The sequence below is a fragment of the Rutidosis leptorrhynchoides genome, chromosome 10 (genome assembly GCF_046630445.1).
Source record: "Rutidosis leptorrhynchoides isolate AG116_Rl617_1_P2 chromosome 10, CSIRO_AGI_Rlap_v1, whole genome shotgun sequence".
Classification (NCBI taxonomy): domain Eukaryota; kingdom Viridiplantae; phylum Streptophyta; class Magnoliopsida; order Asterales; family Asteraceae; genus Rutidosis; species Rutidosis leptorrhynchoides.
Genome location: NC_092342.1, coordinates 211,326,410 through 211,347,306, shown reverse-complemented (window position 1 = coordinate 211,347,306; position 20,897 = coordinate 211,326,410). Strand labels below are relative to the sequence as shown.

At 33.5% G+C, this 20,897-nt stretch overlaps 2 protein-coding genes across 3 annotated transcripts; both read right to left on the bottom strand.

Annotated features, from left to right (window-relative positions):
- Nucleotides 1–2,467: 2,467 nt before the first annotated feature.
- On the bottom strand, nt 2,468–11,179 carry LOC139873196 (K(+) efflux antiporter 2, chloroplastic-like). Of its 2 annotated transcripts, none has more exons than XM_071861128.1 (21): nt 11,051–11,179; nt 8,779–10,305; nt 8,519–8,690; nt 8,347–8,437; nt 7,937–8,073; nt 7,783–7,842; nt 7,591–7,707; nt 6,810–6,878; nt 6,554–6,619; nt 6,339–6,428; nt 6,073–6,177; nt 5,860–5,988; nt 5,568–5,777; nt 5,275–5,424; nt 5,120–5,173; nt 4,943–5,001; nt 4,396–4,462; nt 4,137–4,313; nt 3,618–3,674; nt 3,074–3,148; nt 2,468–2,939 (listed from the first exon to the last, which is right to left on the bottom strand). In XM_071861128.1, the coding sequence occupies exons 2-21, from the start codon at nt 10,281–10,283 to the stop codon at nt 2,907–2,909; spliced, it is 3,423 nt and encodes a 1,140-aa protein (XP_071717229.1). In that variant the 5' UTR covers nt 10,284–10,305; nt 11,051–11,179; the 3' UTR covers nt 2,468–2,906. The 2 variants fall into 2 exon arrangements, with proteins under 2 accessions (XP_071717229.1, XP_071717230.1); XM_071861129.1 differs by having other exon boundaries at nt 2,468–2,824.
- Nucleotides 11,180–13,870: 2,691 nt separating this feature from the next.
- On the bottom strand, nt 13,871–17,859 carry LOC139872795 (pre-mRNA cleavage factor Im 25 kDa subunit 2). The gene is made up of 7 exons (XM_071860720.1): nt 17,667–17,859; nt 16,625–16,670; nt 15,894–15,987; nt 15,726–15,799; nt 15,561–15,647; nt 15,320–15,430; nt 13,871–14,279 (listed from the first exon to the last, which is right to left on the bottom strand). The coding sequence occupies exons 1-7, from the start codon at nt 17,795–17,797 to the stop codon at nt 14,208–14,210; spliced, it is 615 nt and encodes a 204-aa protein (XP_071716821.1). The 5' UTR covers nt 17,798–17,859; the 3' UTR covers nt 13,871–14,207.
- Between the last annotated feature and the right edge of the window lie 3,038 nt (nt 17,860–20,897).

Sequence of the window (20,897 nt, the reverse complement as noted above, 5' to 3'; positions counted from 1 at the left end):
ATAGGCGTAGAATGTCCGAAATTCATGGGATACACGTGTCAATCACTGTGTGGCTCTGTTAGGTGAAGTATCCGGAATGTCGGTGGCGTGTGCTGACGTGGCTGCGTGCTGTCCACGCGCTGAATTAAAGGGCTTATGCATTGAAGCTACCTGCAGGGCTTACGCTTGACGCTGGGCGTCCTGCTAAGCGCTGGACGTCAATTACTGATCATCACCACTTTTTATGCTCTTTGATCGATTTTTCTGTAACGAATGATGTTTTCATGCGTGTATTCCCTAGGATACACCATTAATCGACAAGCAAACCTAATTGTTGGCCAATTTATGGTCGGATCGTCTTCTCGAAGGCCCGAGACCATAATATAAGTCTTGTTAATCAATTATGTGAAGACACTTCGGCCCGGGCACTAACATCGATACCCGCAAGCAAGTTGAGAGATTATAAGATTGAAAGCTTTGCACTAAACATAAATTCCGATCAATTTCACAACTTTGAGGTTTTAATTTGGTGGAAATTAAAAGAAGACATTGACAAATATCCAATATTATCCGTTATGCTTCGTGACTTATTTGTCATCCAAGCTACAATCGTAGCTTCCGAATCAAACTTTCTTTTAGCGGGCGAATTATATCGAATAGAAGGTCAAGATTTACCCCTAAAGCTGTTGAAGTATGTGTATGTTGAAAGATTATTTGGACGGGGTAGATAAGTTACAAGATTAAACATCGTTAGAATGTTCGTTAGTTAGTGACGTTGAAGAATGTATAGAGATGGAAGAAATACAAGCTGGATTATCATCTTGATCAATCGAAGGAAATACCGAGACCGGATTGAAAGAAGGTGAATATGATCCCATTGAGGGGTGTTTGGATATGCGATTTAAAAATTGATTATGCGTTTTAAATAATTATAATCAATTAATCAACTACTTTAAAACGCGATTTTAATTAATGGTATTTGATTATGCTGTTTGATAATGTAATATTAGAAAATCAATTTTCGAGTGTTTGGAAAAACCGGATTATTTGATAACTTAATTTGTTAAATTACCAAAAAGGTCATCCTATTGAAATAAGAAAGTATATGAATCTGATACTCCACATAATAATACATTTTTATTGGACAAGATTATAAACGAATGAATTCATTAATCGTTGATGAAAGGTATGCCTCAAAATTATTATGAAGTATAAAAGTACAAATCTTACGCATGTAAACAAAGTCGATCCACATACGAAAAAAGTCGACGCTACAATATCGAAGTTACATAGGAGAAATGCTACGGAGTCTATAAAAGAAATGTAAACCATTGTACATTTCTACCATATCTTTTCATATAAAAAATAATGTTAACGAAATATATGTGTGACATTTTGCCTCCACATGTGATACTCATCATTCATATATGTACGTAGAAAAAAATGATACAGTATTAATTTGTAAATTGAATCGGAGAGATTTTATTTTATAAGGGGTATATATGAGAACAAAAAGTCGGGAATCAGAAGTTGAAACCCACGTTTTCCAGCAGCAACACTAGTTACTTTTCAATCTTCACGTTTTGACCAACTTAAAACGTAATTAATTGATTTTTAATTGTAGCTTGCCAAACACTATTATTTGATTATTTGCGATCTGTAAACGTGATAATCAAAAAATCAACTTCAAATCGCAACCCCAAAACACCCCCTAACTTGGATCAATATAGCAAATTACCAACAAACATGTGTGAACGGTGTGGTTAATGACCCGAATTTGTGGAATACGAACGTAACAAATGACGAAGGTAAGAAGAGTAAAGTATAACGGTGATGACAATGTTGAAGCTCGATATACTTTAGTCGTAATACATTTTCGGGTGATGGCCATGCCGAAGCTCGAAACGTATTAACTTTTGTATAAAATTGTATCGTTCGGATAAAAGTGTTGTTATTTATATTATTTATAGTGGTGATCATTATAAATAAATATATGTTGAGATTTTGATTCTAGTGGGGACAGCTATGATCAAAGTAGCTGCGGTGAAGTAGGCACGAGTAACAACATCTAAGCCCACAGTAAACATATGATGAGCTCAAACAAGAGTTCCAGGAACACCTATACTGATCAGATTCTGGATCAAGACTCTAGATTCCGCATCAAGATCATCTTTTCTGAGGGCGATATTTATATTATTTATTGCTTGAAGCGTTATAACTTGCGTTTATATTGATTATATTATTGGTGTTCAACGTTAAATAAATCAAACCGGTATAAATATAAATATAACCAGTAAAATCGAATCCGGGTCCAAAAAAAACCGGCCGAGAACCTAAAAAAAGTTGATTCCAGAAAACAAAATCGAAAAAAAAAAACCGACCCCAAGAACCGAAACCAGTTCGGGAAAAAAAACCAGTTTTTTTATCCGGATCCAATTTCTCCGCATCTCTACTCACAACCAAGAAGTATTGCTAATTCATTCCACAGTCATTTTAAATCACCTTGGTCATTCGTTCATCAGTCATTCGTACTACATTAAGACAGTCGGAATACTCTCTCTATTCATAAATTTTCACTATAACGAAACCAATAATAGACACGTTGCATGATTCATGAACACATTGATACAAAAGGACAATCTGTTGGAATTATCACAATACCACTGATACTCAATATTGATCCTAAGCAGATATTTATAACCATATAACTGATCCAATTGGCCCCACAAAAAACGTCGGTTGAAATTAAATTCATAAAACTAATATGCAACGGCCAAAAGAAAGATCACAGCGAAAGGTCAAAACAGAAGGTTGCATCCATCTATGAACAACCGAAAATCTCTACCTGTACAATATTGCAGTTGTGGGGCAATAATTGCTATACACATCTAAATTTTTTGGGTTTTTCTTTCTTTGGTCTTTTATATTTAACCAAGAGAGCTTCCGCTAGTTTCACAGAGCTGCAAAAAGCAATTTGTTTATTCAAAAAATGATTCCCCCCCCCCCCCCCCCCCCCTAACTGGGACTTGCAGAAAAATCAACTTTTATAAGTTACTAGAACTAGAATGTAATAAGAAATGGAATGAGGAATTACCTCTGTTAGTTCTGACAGGTGACGAGATCTAAAATCATTGATTGTAGCTGCTATTTCTGACATGGGCAGTTTGGCCTATCAAACGAATAGAAGAACATTGAGAACAGTATCTATGATAAACAGACTTATACGAAGGTTAGCTTTGTGTTATTAAATAAAAGCGAAGATCATGAAAATATGCATTCCTTTGAAAAATGGCACTCTATCCCCCCAAAGTTAAAACAAAAAGAGAAAAAATAAAAAAGATAAATAGAAGCCTTCAAGAGAATGTTTGTAAATAAATGCAACGTTCATATAAACTTAAGTGTTTCCTCCTTAGTAATACCAAGAACAAATCCCCAATTAGAACTAAGCTACTAATCTCTTTTGTTTCACGGGTGTTCCTTCTCTACGTAATCAGCTTTTATGTTCTCTTAAAATAAATATAAATACTCCAATAATAAAAAAAAACACAAAGGCTTGCTTTTTTTTTCGAAAAAAAAAATGGAGATATAGAAAGTTTATCAACACATTGCTGCTGCAATAAAATGAGATTATTATTTACCTGTGCAAGAACAGCAGATGCTAGCTGTAAACTTGGTTCTAATGTCTCAGGAACAACCTGCACCATTTAGCTACTCAATTTCAATACTCCACCAATCAAGCATAGTAGAAATGAAAGAATGCCTGCAATTTCTATTTTAACTCTTAAAGGGATTTATGCCCACAATTTTGATTTAGTGATTGATATCTGGTAACATCCTAATCTACATTTCATTGCAATCAAAGAATAATAATTCTTGTAAAAAGGTGACAGAAAACCTATAGTGTGCAAAGATGATCAATTCTGGACATGGAAATTTAATTGAAAACAAATTTTATTTGCAGTTTATTTAGCAGAATATTTCAAGAAAAAATTAAATTTTGTTGCATTTCTACAGAAAACAATGGTTTGTTTGCACCCGATTGATAAGTCAGTCGGTTGAATTTGCCACCTCTAACCCTTCAATATGCACATTGGGAGCTTGCAGTTATTTATGCAGAGAATGTAAAGATAAGGTGGTAAATGGTAACAGATATATACCGCTGTTGCCCCAGCCTTCTCCAGATTGAGTCCATGATCAACATCATGAGCACGTACAAACGTCTTTACGTTAGGGAAATATTTGCTGAGAGCCCAAACGGTTCTATAATTTGCACCGGGAGTATCTAATGTTATAGCTGCAGCACAAGCTCTTTCAGCACCAATCTTATGCAAGACCTGCAATTTTCAAGTGTACAAAAAAGACATCAGACTGATTTCATATGTTGTGGTTTTCATTTATGATGGAAATTAGCTTCACCTCTCGACTACCAGCATCTCCAAAATACACCGGAAGGTCAAGTGCACGCCCAACTGCTACTCGATCACTGATTTCATGAAAACATTGGATATCAATAAGCTAGTCACAAATGATTGATGGTAGTTATAGAAATTATTAATAGATTCAATTAAAAATTATTGGTTAAACTGCTACTCCGTAGATATAACACCATTAGTATAGTCAATTAAGAATAACTGAGAAAATTAATCTAAATAAGTACTCTGAATTCAATAAACTTGGAGTTATTATACAATGTGCAAACTATAACAAAAATGTTCCCTAAGAATAAAATTCCACAAACAAGGTTAACTTTAGGAATTTTTTGTAAAAAACAAGGATTTTTGGTTCATTTCTGATTGTGAACGAGGGTCAATTATAAAAGTTCAAAATAGAAAGGAATTTTTCTCAATATCGGAGAAACTGAGAGCAATTCTGCATTACCCGTTTTGCAAAAACAGATATTTTTAGCCAAATTCCCCTTGTTAAGCTCAATTTAGTTAATGGAACAAAAGTAAAAATACCATACCTCCTCACATCAAGAGCAACAAATGGAATTAGTCTTTCGGAAAGAAGCTGGGCAATGATCTGAAAAAACCAGAAAATTTTATATTAATAACAAGAACCATGATCAGAAACAACAATCATCGTGTTCCTGTCCATCTTATAATCCTGAGTAACAAACATGATATACATCGTTCTATACCTGGCCAACACGTCCAAACCCACATATAATGATATGATCCTGCAGATCATCCGTCTGAAAATAGAAAACAGAAAAGCACAAATATTAAGTCATATACAATGGTTCTATTTTTTAAAATCACAACATACAGCAAATAAAACTCTTAGGCATATTACCTCACTCTCTACAGGCAATAAACTACGAACGTCTTGTTGCTCAAAGCGAGATGCTATCAACTGGCCTCCAGCAGCTAACCATGGTGTGATTGCCATTGAAATACCCACCACAAGAAACAGTAAAGATGATAACTGAGAAGTCATTATACCCTGAAAACAATTTAAGTTCAAAGTTATAACCATAATGATAGCAGCAACATAAAGTCTCTTCCATGGTTTCAAAAATCGCTACTCGGAAGTTGACCAAGTTTGACTTTGACCGATTTTGACCAAGTTAAATCAATTAAGCTTACCTGATTAACAGCTTCACCAAACGCAACAAATGCAAATTCACCACCAGGTGCAAGAAGAAGACCAACTCTGATTGCAGATATCAATGAGACACCAAAAAGTCTACCAACTAGAGCAACAAGCATGGTCTTCCCAGCAATCAAAAGCCCTAGTGACCCCATAATAACAGGAAAGTTTGAAACAAGAAGTTTTGGATCAATTGACATTCCAACCTGAAAAACAATTATACTTGTCAGAAACATCAAAACATCCAAGTTTCCCAAACATCAAAACATCCAAGTTTACTAGGAATACCGTCACAAAGAAGAGGCCTAATAAAAGGCCACGATACGGAGCAATATCTGATTCAACCTGCAATGAGAATTCAGTTTCTGCAAGTAACAAACCAGCCAAAAATGCTCCAAGCGCCATGGAAAGCCCAGCCTGTTCAATTTATTATGAGAAATAAGAGATATTAAAGTACAGATATTTTTAAAAATAATGATTAATAACCTAAATCCTACTTACCCTGGCAGTAAGGAGACTAGTTCCCAGGATAACCAATAGAGTATTTGCAGAGAATATTTCTGCATTTTGCATCTCTGCTATTTGCTTGTAAATTGGACGAAGCAACTGCAAATAGCATAATTCAGAAATGCTGAATGCTTAAAAGATTAGGTGCCCAATAGAAGTTATTACAGCAGGGTATGAGTCAGGAAACAAGAAACATGAGCAGATTAAAAAGCATAAATATTTCACTTGAATCATATATTTTAGAGATGTACAGAAATTACCAAACGTCCTCCAGCAATAATGGCGCTTATAGCAACAATTGCCTTCACTGCAGCCAATCCAAGAGCTTCAGCGATTGCTTGAAAGCCAATCTGAGAACATGAAAAGATTGTTTGCCATAAGGATCATGTTACAAGTACGATACAGAAACATAGAGATTACACCAGTGAAACTAAATAACTAACATACTGGCGGTGTGTGCTATTGAAATACTTACCCCTCCTTTTGAAGAATTCGGTGAAATAAGAGGTATGAGAATCAACAAAACAACAACTGCTAAATCCTGTTAGAAAAGAGAGATAAGAAGTTAATTTTAAAAAGGTAACAGTGTATGAGTCAATTACAAAGTAGCATGATTAGTTTAGCTAAAGTATGAAAATGGAAGGAACGTGAAAATATGATAAGGTTAGAACTTCAAAGATAACCCTTCAGAATAAAGTCCATCATGGAGAAATTTTCATAATGAACAATACCTGAAAAAGTAAAACAGAAAAAGTGGCTCGCCCATGACGTGATGTGCTCTCACCTCGTTCTTGCAATACCTGAACAAGTACAACAATCATATGAATTAAACTGTTAACCAATGGGGAAAAAGAGATTTTACTACATGTCTACATCTCCTAAAAGGCATACACATAAGTTTCCTTAAGAAAATAAAACAATAAAACAACAATAGATTCCCAGTCAAGTTTCGTATGCAAAGATGCTAACTATATTATGCAGTCTTGAAAACTCCCAGATTAGTACTCCTTTTTGGGAACCAGCCGAGCCAATTTTCCCAAAATCTGAGTACTTAATTGGTCAACGACAATCAACAGGTCAAAATTGGATTTAGTTGGTAAAAATCAGAGTTAGTCAATTAGAATCCGTCAAAGTCAATATTAGACAACATTTTAATATGAATTTAAATTAGAATCTTAAGAGCATTTGAAAGAATGAAGATTACATTAATGTTTCTAGACAAATATGATTACGTTTATGTTTATGTTTAAGGATTTCTTGTGTATATACATATAGTTTGAAATTTATTATTTAAATGTATACAAAGTTCAATCCGATTATTTCCGAATACTCCACGATATGCCGATTACTCCCTGAAAAGTACCGACTTTGTACTCCCCGAGTAGCAACTTTTGCAACCTTGATACTATGTTGATCATTTTCAAATGAAGACACTGCTGTCAAAAATGTCTATAAAAATAGAACTAAGAAAGTTCCAAACAAGTAAATTTATTTCTGTGACTGGTCATTTACCTGGAGGACAACCGCAGTCGAAGATAATGCCAAACCATTACCAATGACAATTGCAGCAGGCCCTAGCTGTCCACAGAAACGGGCAACCAATCCAACCACGACAGCTGTCATCAAGACCTGTGCCAGCAAGGATTTAATAACTGGGCCCAATCGGGTATCACGGTAATTACAAATTCATGTGCTGGCAATTACCTGAGCGGAGCCTAATCCAAAAACATATTTCTTCATGGAACTCAGTCTTTCAACTGAAAGCTGCATAGATTGCACACTTTGAAGCATCGACTTTCTTCAAATACAGAGATAAGAACTAAAAAAATGAACTTAAATTAGAGTTATGTATACTAACCTCAAGGCCAATATTAAAAAGCAAGAAAACAACTCCAAATTCAGCTATAGCTTTAGTAGCATGTACATTGCGTATAATTGAAAGACCATATGGTCCAATCAAGATGCCAGCAGTCAGATAACCAAGAACAGGACTGCCTAAAAGACAATTGGATGGAATCAAATCAAATGATTGGATAATCATAACCTGCATTCCCACAAACATTGGATGTTCTAACAAAAAATATAAATTGGAAAGACTATCTAATGACTAATTAACAAGTTTTTTAGGACATGATCTACACATATCTACCAAAAATCTATCGATATTATGACATGTATTGTTTACTACAACGTATACAATAACAACAAGCAACAATAATATGAAAAAATACATCAAAAATATCAAAGTTGCAATTAGAATTTCAGTACCTCCGGGAAGTTTCTGGAATATTGGCACAAAGATGACACTGGCAAGTAATAACCATACAATGTCTAAAAGGGACGCTTCTTCTTCATTAATCTGAATAAATTGAACATACAGTCAGTTAACTTAAACACTATAAAGCAAGATGCAACATAAAGCATGTGAAGAACATCATACCTCTTGATGAGGAATCATAGCTATTAGCTTTTTTACTCTCTTTGGTAACTTTCTTATATGTTTGACTAAAGGCTTAGTACTTAACAAATCTTCATCCATAGTGGTGGTGATAACATCAGGTTGTTGGAATAGTTGATAGATCCTTTCTTCTCGCTTGGCATAGAAAGCAATACTAGCATGTTTATAAGAATAATGGAATAAGAGGAAAACACATTTCATACATATACTTTTATAAAATCAAACTAGAAAGAAAGTTGTACCCTGCACCAACAAGTAAAGAGCCAAGCAACAGCTTTGGTATTTGTGTTCTTGTAGAATCAATCAACCACTGGAAAACTGAAGTCGGGGTAAACTCAATATCATCCTCTGCAGAAGAGAAAAATGATGCAGAAAAGAAACGAGATGATTTCTTCAATAATGCTTTTGGAGAGTTAAGTGGTGTGGTGTCTTTGGTCAAATCCTTTTGTGTTTCTGGCTTTTTTGATTGATTCTTTGTCTTTTCTGCCTCGTTTTCAGTCTCTTTTAATGGTAAACTTGGCTTTCCATTCTCTTGTTCACTCTCATCAGAAACTCTCGACTCATCAAACATTTGGTGGGGACCACTTAAATTGCTATCTGGTACATCCTCAGTGGTCAAAGAACCATCAACCAATGCATCATCTAAACTGCGCTGAATCACCTTATCCTCACAAACTAAATCATCTGAAGTTTCAGAATTATTCATGTGAGATATGGAAAGCAATTTCTCAGCTTTTTGCAATGCGATCTCAGCATCATTGACACGTTTTGTAGCCTCCAATTCAAAAGCAACAGCTTCCTCTGCTAAAAGCATTATATTAGCCACTTCCTCCTCGGCTTTTAAAGCATTAATCTGTGCTTTTTGTGCATAATCTTTGAGTATATCCACTTCTTTTTGTAACTCCTCTTTCTTATTCTGCAGCTGAACCAATAATCCCTGACAATTTGCCAAATTCGCACGACATTCTTTTGTATCTTCCTGAGCAACATATACAGCTTCCTCTTCTTCTCCAACTGAATTCAACTGTTCATCATTTTTATATCTTTCTTTTGCAGCCTGTAATGAATCAAGAGCCACTCTTAAACTGGCCTCAGACAATGAAAGAGCCTTTGCAGCTTTCTGAACATCATCTTTAGCAATAATTTCTTCATTCTCAATCTTTTCAATAGAAAGCAAAGTTGAATTTACATTATCCTGAGCAATTGAAGCTTCATCTTTTAGCGCTATTGATTCTTCTGATACCCTTTGAGCCTTCTCTTCAAAAACGGTACTGTTAAGTCGGGCAATCTCTAATTCCTTAAGTGCCTTTTGCAGCACTTTTTTCAATTCATCAAGACTTGGATTCTCCACTTCTACTTCATCACTTGAACCATTTATGTTCTCAGAACCAATACGAGTTTCAATAAATTCAACATCCCTCCCATTTCCATCTACATATGCAATTGAATCATTTCCCTGACAAGTTACTTTAACTCCTCTTGATGTTTTAAGTAAACAAACAGTGCATCTAGGTTTGTTATAACTCCACAAACAACTTTTCAGTTCACATCCAGTCAATTTACTTGAATTAACAACACTAGAACTAGAAGAAATCAAATTTATCAACTTTTTCCTAGGGCCAACTTTTAATATGACTCGATTGCTATACAGTTTATAATCGAACCTCGCGCGCACAGTCAGCTGCTTTAACGTTCTACAAGTTGTAACTTCACCAACACAACTTGGGAAACCACATGAAAGGTCCATATCTAAATTCTTCACTCGTTAACTATATTTTGAGGCAAAATCAATTCTTAGTTTAGTGACATAATATATTTATAAAAGCAAAATATGAATGATAACACAAGAAAAGCATGAGATATAACATAATTTATCATCCAATATGAAGTTACTATGAAATAATCACATGAAGAGAAGTCATCAAAACACTACTACTTTAAGCATGTATACACATGCAGGATATCACATGGACAGATGGCTTTAAAATCAAAGAGTTAACCATCATATGTCTAATCTTACAAATGTAATGCAGTATAGCTTGAATAGCTGATTATAAAATCATGATCATGTTAATGTTATGTTGATTCCGGATTTCCAGTAGATAAACATAAATGCATAAATAAATTAAAAAAAAAAAAAACAAAAATGCATATTTTGGTGCATATAATCATATAGGTGTTCTAGAACATTCAAATTTCCAATCAATCTAGAGTCAGAATCGAAAATTTTGACACTCAGAAAACCGTATGTGTGTATATATACACACACATACATGTAAATACAGCTCTATAAGTGTGTGAATTAATTCAACAGACACAGAAATATGACATTTCAGTAATCTAAAGCTTAAAAAGTAAAATCTCAACTTCAAGGTTCGAAAAATTTCCCTAGAAGCATCACACAACATTACGGAGTGAAACATGAAGCTTTTATCACCATTCAACTTCAAATTAAACATCGAATAGTATATGTGTATATGTATGTCTGTATGTAAGTGGTGAAGTGAAACTTACTGATCGATCGTGACATGAATAGTAAAATCGGAAGGTTGAGCTTAAAATGTCAATGGCGAAAATAGAATTAGGTTAAAAATGGAAAAGAGGAATGGATGACGTCAGCTTGGGTTAAGGGAGAAGTGTGTGTCTAAAATTGAAGAATATACTATAAGAAGATGCCCAATAACAAATTGGAGATACATAATACATACAGTAATACATAATTCATTTTAAAATAAAAATGTTTGATTAGTTTGGAATTGACATATAACTAGAAAATTACCGGCCCGTGCGATGCGGCGGGACCTTTCGAATTTCATACTCATATTTAACGTAGCGTTATGTATTTACATATTTAAAAACGCGTTGCTATAAGTATGTTTGGAAACACATGGTTAGTACCTAATATACCTAATGGACTCCACGTTTTTAACGCCAGAAAAATCGCATAAATAAGGAAACATAACCATAACATCATGTTTACATATGTACATAATGTTGAGCGAGAACTGAGATAAAAAAGTTGCAAACAAAAAGAGAGAAAAAGGGGCATGAGGACTTGAACTCAGGTCCTTTCTCTTAAAAACTCATAATCTTACGACTTGCTCTAAACATCTAATTGATATAATTAGTTGGGTTTGTTTATTATATACTACGTATAATGTTTTCTTTCATAAAAAAAAGATATCCGTTTCAAATATAGCTAGTTGCGTTTTGTTCGTAAAATTAATTCGAGTTTAACGGTGACAACGATGAAACCTAAATCGCAGAGTGAAAAAAGATAAATCTCGTCATAAAATTGGGTGGGTTTTATCTAAGAGTTATTATGTTGAATTAAAATATTACACTTTAGCCCTCCTAGTTATTATATCTGGTATTTTTAACCCTATATATTTACATATTCTATCCCTTATGTATAACCCACTTTACATAAATTTCCCTTGGTAAAAACTACATTTACCAAACAATGAAACGACCAAAATTTTGTTTGATATTAGTATATATGGTAAAATGGTGTAACTGATTTATAGATCAGATTTGGATTCTAGACTATCACCTATTAGTCTTTCTAATATTTTTATCTCAAATTCATATTTCAAGCTTACATTATGATGTTGGTTTATGTGTTTGAACTCGATAAAAATTGTCGGCTATCGTTTTTTTTCGGGCAGTTGGATTTAGAACTGTTGGTGATTTTAGTGTCAACTAATAGTTATTTTAATTAACTAAGATTTATTTGAATGCAAGAGTTGACTAATAATATACTTAACGGATATGGAGAGTGCGGATTGCACGCCGTAAGAGTTAGCTAGACACTGTTGCAGAAATTGTGGGGGTCAAATGGCCATGACCGTTGCGGTAGTCAAGGGGGTCGCGCCCCCTTTCGGGGTTCAAGGGGCAGCGCCCCTTGCGGGGTCTAAGAGGCAGTGCCCCTAGTTCAGGTCCCGGCCCGAAAGTTTTAGGCACTATATGTTATATCGAAAAGATGTTTGTCAACGAATTTTCCAGCCAAAAGTCGCGTCGTTTCGGTTAACGACTTTTTCCGCCAAATGAAGGCTTACGCCTTTGGTTTTCCCAACCAAATATAACTAATTTTTCCTCCATAAAATCAGTCACTTTTTGCTTTTATTTCACGAACACAGAATAAACACACATCCTCTCTAATACTTTAGATTTGTATTGTTCTTACCTACAATTAAACTTTGTTCTTGTCTTATCCCACTTACGATTTCGTGATACCCCAGGCTTGAAGATTACCACCTACATCCGCTATCTGCTACGTTCACAGCCCAAAGTACGTTCACAGCCCAAAGTATTTTTATTTGGTTATCGTAGTGGACTATTGGGCATGCATCATGTATATACATATTGGGTAAAGATTACCACCTACGTTTGTTATTTGCATGCTACTTTATATGTTTGTAAATAAAAAAGATATATGTTTGTTATTTTTATGCTACTGTTATGTTTAGCATACCTAATTAGATTAATAGATTTTATATATTTGTGTATTATTATCTAGGATAGCTATAGCTATGATTCATCATATAAATGACACTAATTTTTTACAGGATGACACAAGTATCACAAACACTAACTACTTCTAACAAACAGCTTTAAAATAATAGAAGCAACTGTGTACAGACAATGGCTGGCCAAACTATCGCTATGTAAGCTAACAAACTACATCAAAATTTAATCATAAAACATACACTGACATGAAATGAAAATGCAGGGGCAACGCTTCACATGCGAAGGAAATATTGGCTCAATGATTCAAGAAATGCAAAGTAAAATTAAGCGGCACACCACCATATCTTGAATGCTCAGATTATGGAAACAAAGACACATATGACTTCAGGTAAGTAAAAGCTAAATCCAATTGAATTAGTATAACTTTAAATGACCAAACTTGATGTAATAACCAGTTAATCTATGTAGTTAACTAAACAAAACAACAATCAAAGTTATTTTGTGAATGTAAATATCGAACACTAAGTTTAAATATCATACCCGCTTATGTTCAAATGGTGCAAAACCGACTATCCCGCCGCAACGTACGGGCCGGACCTCATAACTACTATAACAATCAAGTTGAAGGTTGATTTAGTAATTAATATTTATTTATTTATTGTTGTGTCTTCATTTTTTTATGCTTGTTTATTTCATGATGATTGTGCAAAAAATTAGATGCTTTGCTTTGACTTTGGGCTGGTATGACATTCGAGGAATACTACTAATAAATGCAGGAGAACTTCAATTTTCAACCTGTTATGATCAACTCTTCTGACCAATTTGAGTAAATTGATCAGAGCTACCACTTTATATTTATATTATTATGAAAAAAAGGGAAAGGGATTACAAGCAAATTGAACATAAGGTGTTAAGAAACAAATTAAGCTTTGTGTAAGGACGAACCGAAACCGACACCCATGCCAAAGGACAGCTATTAATACATAAACTACAAATCCCTTGTACAAGGGCCTGAACTATCTCCATCAGATTAGAGGTAGCTACAAACAGACGAAAGATACATGACATAATGGTCTATCGTAAATAAATAATAATGGTCACAATCTTTGGATCAGGTTCTCTAAATTACAATAATTACTTAAAAAAGGTCATTAATAAAGCTCAAGTTTCCGAAAGCAAACAGCTTAAATTTGGCGAATCTTTATGCATGGATCATATTGAATTGAAATCTCGAAAGCTGCTGTGGTATCGTTGAAATTACTGGTCCATATCTCTGCACAAAATTAATCAGTTAGTAAGGACAGATAATATATTATAACTAAAGGAATTCCTTTAATTAATAGTATAAAAGTTGCAATACCATTTTCCGTACGGTTTTGGTTGAAATTAAATTATATGACCATCATCGTAACTAAACTGATGGAAATGAGTCGGTTTTCTTGGTTTTGTATTTTGACACTTTTTACTCATCAAGGAAGTATACATCTAGAATCTAGATAGCTTTTGACTTTAAAGCTGAAAAGACAAGTTTGGTTTGGTACGACTCCTTTACGATTACAACAATAGTTTTCTTCATGTAGGATCCAGGTTGCAAATATTGCTACTTAGATTACTCAGTCGGGACTTTTGAGGTAGTAATCAGCAAATCGGGGAGTAATCAGATGTTTGACTTTGACCGATTTTATCTGAATAATTGGATGTTGACCAAGTAATCCCAAGTAACAGCCGAGTAATCCCCGTTGACAAACAAAACAAAATTACTCTCCGTCCCCAAAATAACTTTCCCTTTTGACATTTTTAAAAGTCTTTCTTTCTTAAATTTTGACTTCAAATATTCTTATTAGTGCTATACTAATATATTAGATGGAAATGAAAATTATATGAATGGATTCGGTTTGAAATGTGTTTTCATTGGTATAACTTTCATCAAATATTATATAACACAAACAAAAATATTAAAAGTCAAAGTTGTACAAGACAAACTTAAAAAGTCAAAGTGGCACAGTAATTTTGGGATGGAAGGAGTAGTATTTACCTTTTTAGTGTAAAATGAGTTGCTCTTTAAAATGTGGTTAGGATCATAGAAATGATTTGATGAATACATTAAGCAAGTAACAAATTATTGTAATGTACTCACTCTGTCTCATGCGATTTGTAACATCAGAGCAAACACATGACTAACAAAAAAATGTTTATTTACCTAACCGTATGTCTTACAATACCCTTCTAAACTGCAAAAATATGGGCCCCGTGGACCCAAAAGAATAGCTCAACTTTATGAAATAAGTCAAACAAGTAATCCTAATGGCATACCTGAACATTATCGTAAAGCTCAAACAAAGGAACAGCAAGAAGTTTCAGATTTTTGGGCACTGCAAAATACTCTCTTTCCGACAAGTGTACAACATAAAGTTTCTTGCATTCCTGAATTGCAAAAACATATTTAAACCCAAAACCCATGAAAAAAAGTGATGTGTAATACGTAACCAGACACAAAACAGAGTATGTATAAATAAAGATTAATAAAGGATTTAAAGATTGAAGGATCCTTGACCTTAGGTTTCGAGATGTGTGGAGGGCAATACGGGTACATAATTGTTTCGAAGTTTGGCCTCCACCATACAGCCACACACTCACCAATCTGCAAACGCACGAACCAACGTTAATATAACGTGTGGTGGGCAAATATAATAGATACTGAATAAACTAACTAATTAACCTGCCAATTAGGTTGCATATTAGGTGAATTTGCAGCAAGTTTGCTTGACAATTTCCTTTTTAACCCTTCAACTTCTGCATAATAACAAGTGATATATAAACATAAACAGAGCCAGATAAACGGAATATGTACAATAATGGTTGATTATGGTTGGGTGAGATAAACAACCATTTTCTCCAGGCTTTAGTCGGCCACCGGGAAGTTTACAGAATGTGTTTCCAATTTGTAGAAGAAGAATGTGAGGATGATTATGCTCTTGCACCTGCAAGTTTTTAGAACATTTTAAAACATGAGCAAATATGCAAAATAAACAAACGTGGTTGATAATTTTGTGTGTGTATTAATTCATTATTGATTATCCTAGACTCAATGATGGCAATGGGCCGGGTATAGGTAATCCCGGCCCCGAACCCGGCCAAAAAATGTCAGGTTTCGGACCAAAATAGTCAGACAATAAATATAACAGAAAATATCAGTGATGAATGATGTCTAGAAAGCCACCATCCAAAAACAAATGTTTACATGGTGTAGAACCTTACTTGCTTATTCACGAGCAAACCATTTACTTTGAACAATACCCAAAAAAAAAAAAAAAAACATGAACTTTGTAGCTTGCAATTTTTCATAGATGGTATAAATTTAAGCTTCAAATTTCCGTCCCATATTTATTCATTCTTATGCAGTTAGCGTTTTTTATCTAAAAATTAGACATTTTTGCATGACTGGTAATTCACTTGCAACAAAAAGACAAACAGGATAACTAAAAGTAAACATAAAGCTTTGAACAAATATAAAAATGAGATAAGTGATTGAAGATTGTGAAGCGTAAGGGTAGAAAACATATAAACATGAGAACTATTAACTAAATAGAAATAGAAATAGAAATGCTGGACACTAACCAGTAAGATTGCTTCAACACTGGTCCTCATACCTTCCTTAAAATAGCTGTAGAACATAATTGTTTATTCACATTATCAACTTTTTGCAACATATGTTATAAGGAAAAAAAAAAAGATGGTACATTGCTTACTAAAAGTTAATAACTGACTGATGAGTTAAACGCCATAGCTTATTCTAATAAATCGTAAATCTTATCAACACTTTGAACAAAATTCTAGGTACTCGTTTCACAGTAAAATCAAATCACACATACATACATTATAAAGAAACTTGATATGAGAATACACTCATTCACATCAATTTCTTCCTCCATCATGTATATAAGATGATAAACGTGCATTTACAGCATTTCAAAATTAATTTTAGGAAATTTCTGAACATCATAACCCTAAGGGCTATTATGCTTAAGATATTAACACATGCATTATTTGTTTGTAACTTGTTAACAAACACCGTAATAACTACCTTACTAACATTAATTCATGGTTCATTATTTAAAGCATAAATTATATTTTTAACCATAGCCCTAACTTAAGACTTTGTTTAGAAAACTCCTGAAATTTGTTATAATTACAACAAAATAAACTAGTAACAAAAAATTATTAGGTCAAAAAAATCCTGTGGAGAAAGAGTGCGGAAATGCTTGAAATAAAAAAAAAAAAAATTTAAAAAGTAAAAATCACAACGTTTTGGAATTGATCATATAAAAATTTAATCGTTGTCTCAGTAAATCACTTTAAAAACACACAATCAAACAACACCCCCCCAAATTATTCAGCAACACATAAGCTAATTTATTCATGTAATTTGAAGTATTATGGGTTTCTAATATTCCAACTTCTTGTGGGTTCTAGATATAATACTGCCTCGTTAAAAAATACCAGCTTTCAAAAAACACAAGAAATGAGTATAAACCCTAGAACACAGGATCTCGAAGAATCCTAACTTAAAAAAATAGTCTTCTATGGTCACCATCCAAATTGAATCAAACACCCATAACTAGTAGTATAAAATTAGATATATGATATGAAGTGTACTTACTTTTGTTTCATACGAGCAAGACGATCAGCAACGGAAGTGTCTTTTTCCATTTTTGGTTCTTTGGTACCAAAAGAGTAGCTTGATAAAGGATATGTGTTTACGATTGATGATGATGATGATGCACTAACCATCTTTCTTTCTCCTTTGATCGATTATCAAATTTGGTTCTTGTGAGGTTTAATATATTCTCACACACACCTTTTTAAAATTTGTGTGTGATGATAAAAAAAGTGTGTGTGATAATCATCCTTTATTATTATTATTATTATTATTATTATTATTATTAATTATTAATTATTAATTATTAATTATTATTATTATTACTGGGATGGGATGGGATGGGACGGGACGGGACTGGTTTGGTATTTGATTTAGGGCTGCTTGTTCAAATAATAAGGGCGTGTTTGTTTGCCGTCTTAATGGAATACATTTGGCACACGTTTGTTTCTGACCTCTGGAAAAACATATAAACATATAATGTTGAATGGTTTAGAATTCTGAACTATTTAAAGCTGAAATATTCTTTTAACCATTAAAAGCCTAAATTTTTTGTAATATTCTTCTCATATCATATCCTGATCACTTAACCAACAACTATATTGAATTTTTATTTATGTTACACGTTAATAAGTTAATTTTACTTAGTTCATATCGTTCATTCTAAATGATTATCAAACAGCTTATTTTCATTCAGAACAAACATCATTCAAAGGTTTTGAATCATTCAGATTCTGAACCACTCAGCGTTAAATCATTCAGTTTTATCAAACGCATCATAAGTCTAAGGGATCTATATTACGGAGTATAAAAGATGGCAGTATGTATATATTAGACTTATGCTATGTTTGGTACATAAACATCTTGGAGCTTAGAGCTTATCAGAGCCTATTGGAGTTTGAGCTTATGATTTTAATATGTTTCAAGTCATAAGCTTTGTTTGGTAGACATAAAAGGTAGAGTTTATGAAAATCATAAGCTCTTAAAAAATTGAAACAACCCAACCCGTATTTAAACCGACAATTTTTTTTTTTAAATAAATAAACCATTCACACGCCGCTTTAAATGGTTACATAATGTCGACCGGTTTATACGAATCGTTTAAACATTCAACAAGTTTAAAGTTACACGATAGGCACGAAGGCCTTTAAACAAAAGCATTACAAGTTCGACCTCAAAATGATAGTTTTAAACCAAACAACACACGAGCATGGTTTGGAGCTAAACTACCCAAAACAATAGGTCGTCTTCCAAAGCTATGCCTACATAATCATCATGTGAATATCTAATACCCGGCAACCCCTTTTCCCTTCTCCATACTTGTACCTAAAAATGTAAACAACGAGAGGGGTAAGCTAACGTTTAGTGAATGCAATAATTATACACATACATATATAATTTACTTACGTGCAATCACTTGCACAATTTTCCGCATACATACTAGCAATATAATTAGCATACCATAGCAAAGTATAACGCTAATCTCCGATAACACAAGCTAGTATAACGATAGCATATAACACGAACAATATGATATGCTACACTACAACACACGAAACATTGATGTTCACAACATCCATTAATATTCAAGTCTCCAAGGCTAACCCAACGAATGGTATCGCTAACATTTTACTTAATTCCCATCCGTCCTACTAAATGTGGTATCGTCAACATCGAACTTAAACCCACATATGAGGTATCGTCAACATCGAACTTAAACCCTCGTCGAATGTCACTACAATAGTGGTATGGCTTTGTCAACATCGAACTTTAAATCCATACATGAGGTATCGTCAACATCGAACTTAAACCCTCATCAAAACAATAATATACTCTAGGATATGGTATCGTCAACGTCGAACTTAAACCCATATCCCACAAGCAAATAAATCATATACATACATATATAATTATTCCACTCACCTTAACACGTCAGTGATGATTAAACACTTCCGTAAGCTTCAAAGCAAAGTACATAACACATGAAGTACCCAATCAACATACAAACTAGTTGGACTAACCACCAACACTTAACTCTTGTGCATTTAATGACCCAATTGCATTAAATGATCCATTTACACTAAAACCACCCATTCGAGGCCAAGACTCATCATTAATCACTAAAAGCTAGTGATTAAGGTCCAACAACATCAACTAACACAAATTTAGGATATTTCATACCCATCTTGTCCAACTAGGTCAACAATTACCCATTTGACCCATTTTAATCTCAAGACCCATAATTTGGTCAAATTTGAACCCATTAACAAAACTTTCACTAACACATAAATGTATTAGTGATTTAACAACAAAATTAACTCTACAATCATCAAAACACATGACCAAACCCTAGATTATAATCTTAGGGTTTCCATACATCAATTTAACCTAAATTCACCCATTTAACCCCCAAATGGGTCTTACAAGTCTTAAATGAACAAACCCTAGCCATAAATCAAATTAAACTCAAAACACGGAGTTAAGACTTACCAACACTATCAAAACGTAGCTAGAGACGTAGGGAACAACTTTAACACTTGGACTCGGGTGGGATTTGGCCTTCTTCTTCCCCAAAGTGAGCTCTCTCTCACTAAAACTCTACTCTCTCTCTCTAGAATTTAATTTGGTGTTGGTGAATATTGTAGTGACCCGAACTTTTCCATGTTTATATATATTAATTGAGAGTGATATTTACATGATTAAATGTTTCCAACATGTTAAGCAATCAAACTTGTTAAGACTTGATTAATTGAAATAGGTTTCATATAGACAATTGACCACCCAAGTTGACCGGTGATTCACGAACGTTAAAACTTGTAAAAACTATATGATGACATATATATGGTTATATATATAGTTAACATTATATTATGATAATTAAACATATCATTAAGTATATTAACAATGAACTACATATGTAAAAACAAGACTACTAACTTAATGATTTTGAAACGAGACATATATGTAACGATTATCGTTGTAACGACATTTAATGTATATATATCATATTAAGAGATATTCGTACATCATAATATCATGATAATATAATAATTTAAAATCTCTTTTGATATTATAAACATTGGGTTAACAACATTTAACAAGATCGTTAACCTAAAGGTTTCAAAACAACATTTACATGTAACGACTAACGATGACTTAACGACTCAGTTAAAATGTATATACATATAGTGTTTTAATATGTATTTATACACTTTTGAAAGACTTCAATACACT

What these genes read in the sequence shown, in the direction of transcription:
- LOC139873196 (XM_071861128.1), bottom strand. Translation starts at nt 10,283, where the DNA reads ATGGACCTTTCATGTGGTTTCCCAAGTTGTGTTGGTGAAGTTACAACT. An exon ending in CTAGTCTCCTTACTGCCAGG is followed by an intron (nt 5,989 to 6,072) that starts GTAAGTAGGATT and finishes TAAATTGAACAG; the next exon opens with GCTGGGCTTTCCATGGCGCT. An exon ending in TAGGCCTCTTCTTTGTGACG is followed by an intron (nt 5,778 to 5,859) that starts GTATTCCTAGTA and finishes ATTGTTTTTCAG; the next exon opens with GTTGGAATGTCAATTGATCC.
- LOC139872795 (XM_071860720.1), bottom strand. Translation starts at nt 17,797, where the DNA reads ATGGTTAGTGCATCATCATCATCATCAATCGTAAACACATATCCTTTA. An exon ending in CTTGCTCGTATGAAACAAAA is followed by an intron (nt 16,671 to 17,666) that starts GTAAGTACACTT and finishes TATGTTCTACAG; the next exon opens with CTATTTTAAGGAAGGTATGA. An exon ending in GTGTTGAAGCAATCTTACTG is followed by an intron (nt 15,988 to 16,624) that starts GTTAGTGTCCAG and finishes AAAAACTTGCAG; the next exon opens with GTGCAAGAGCATAATCATCC.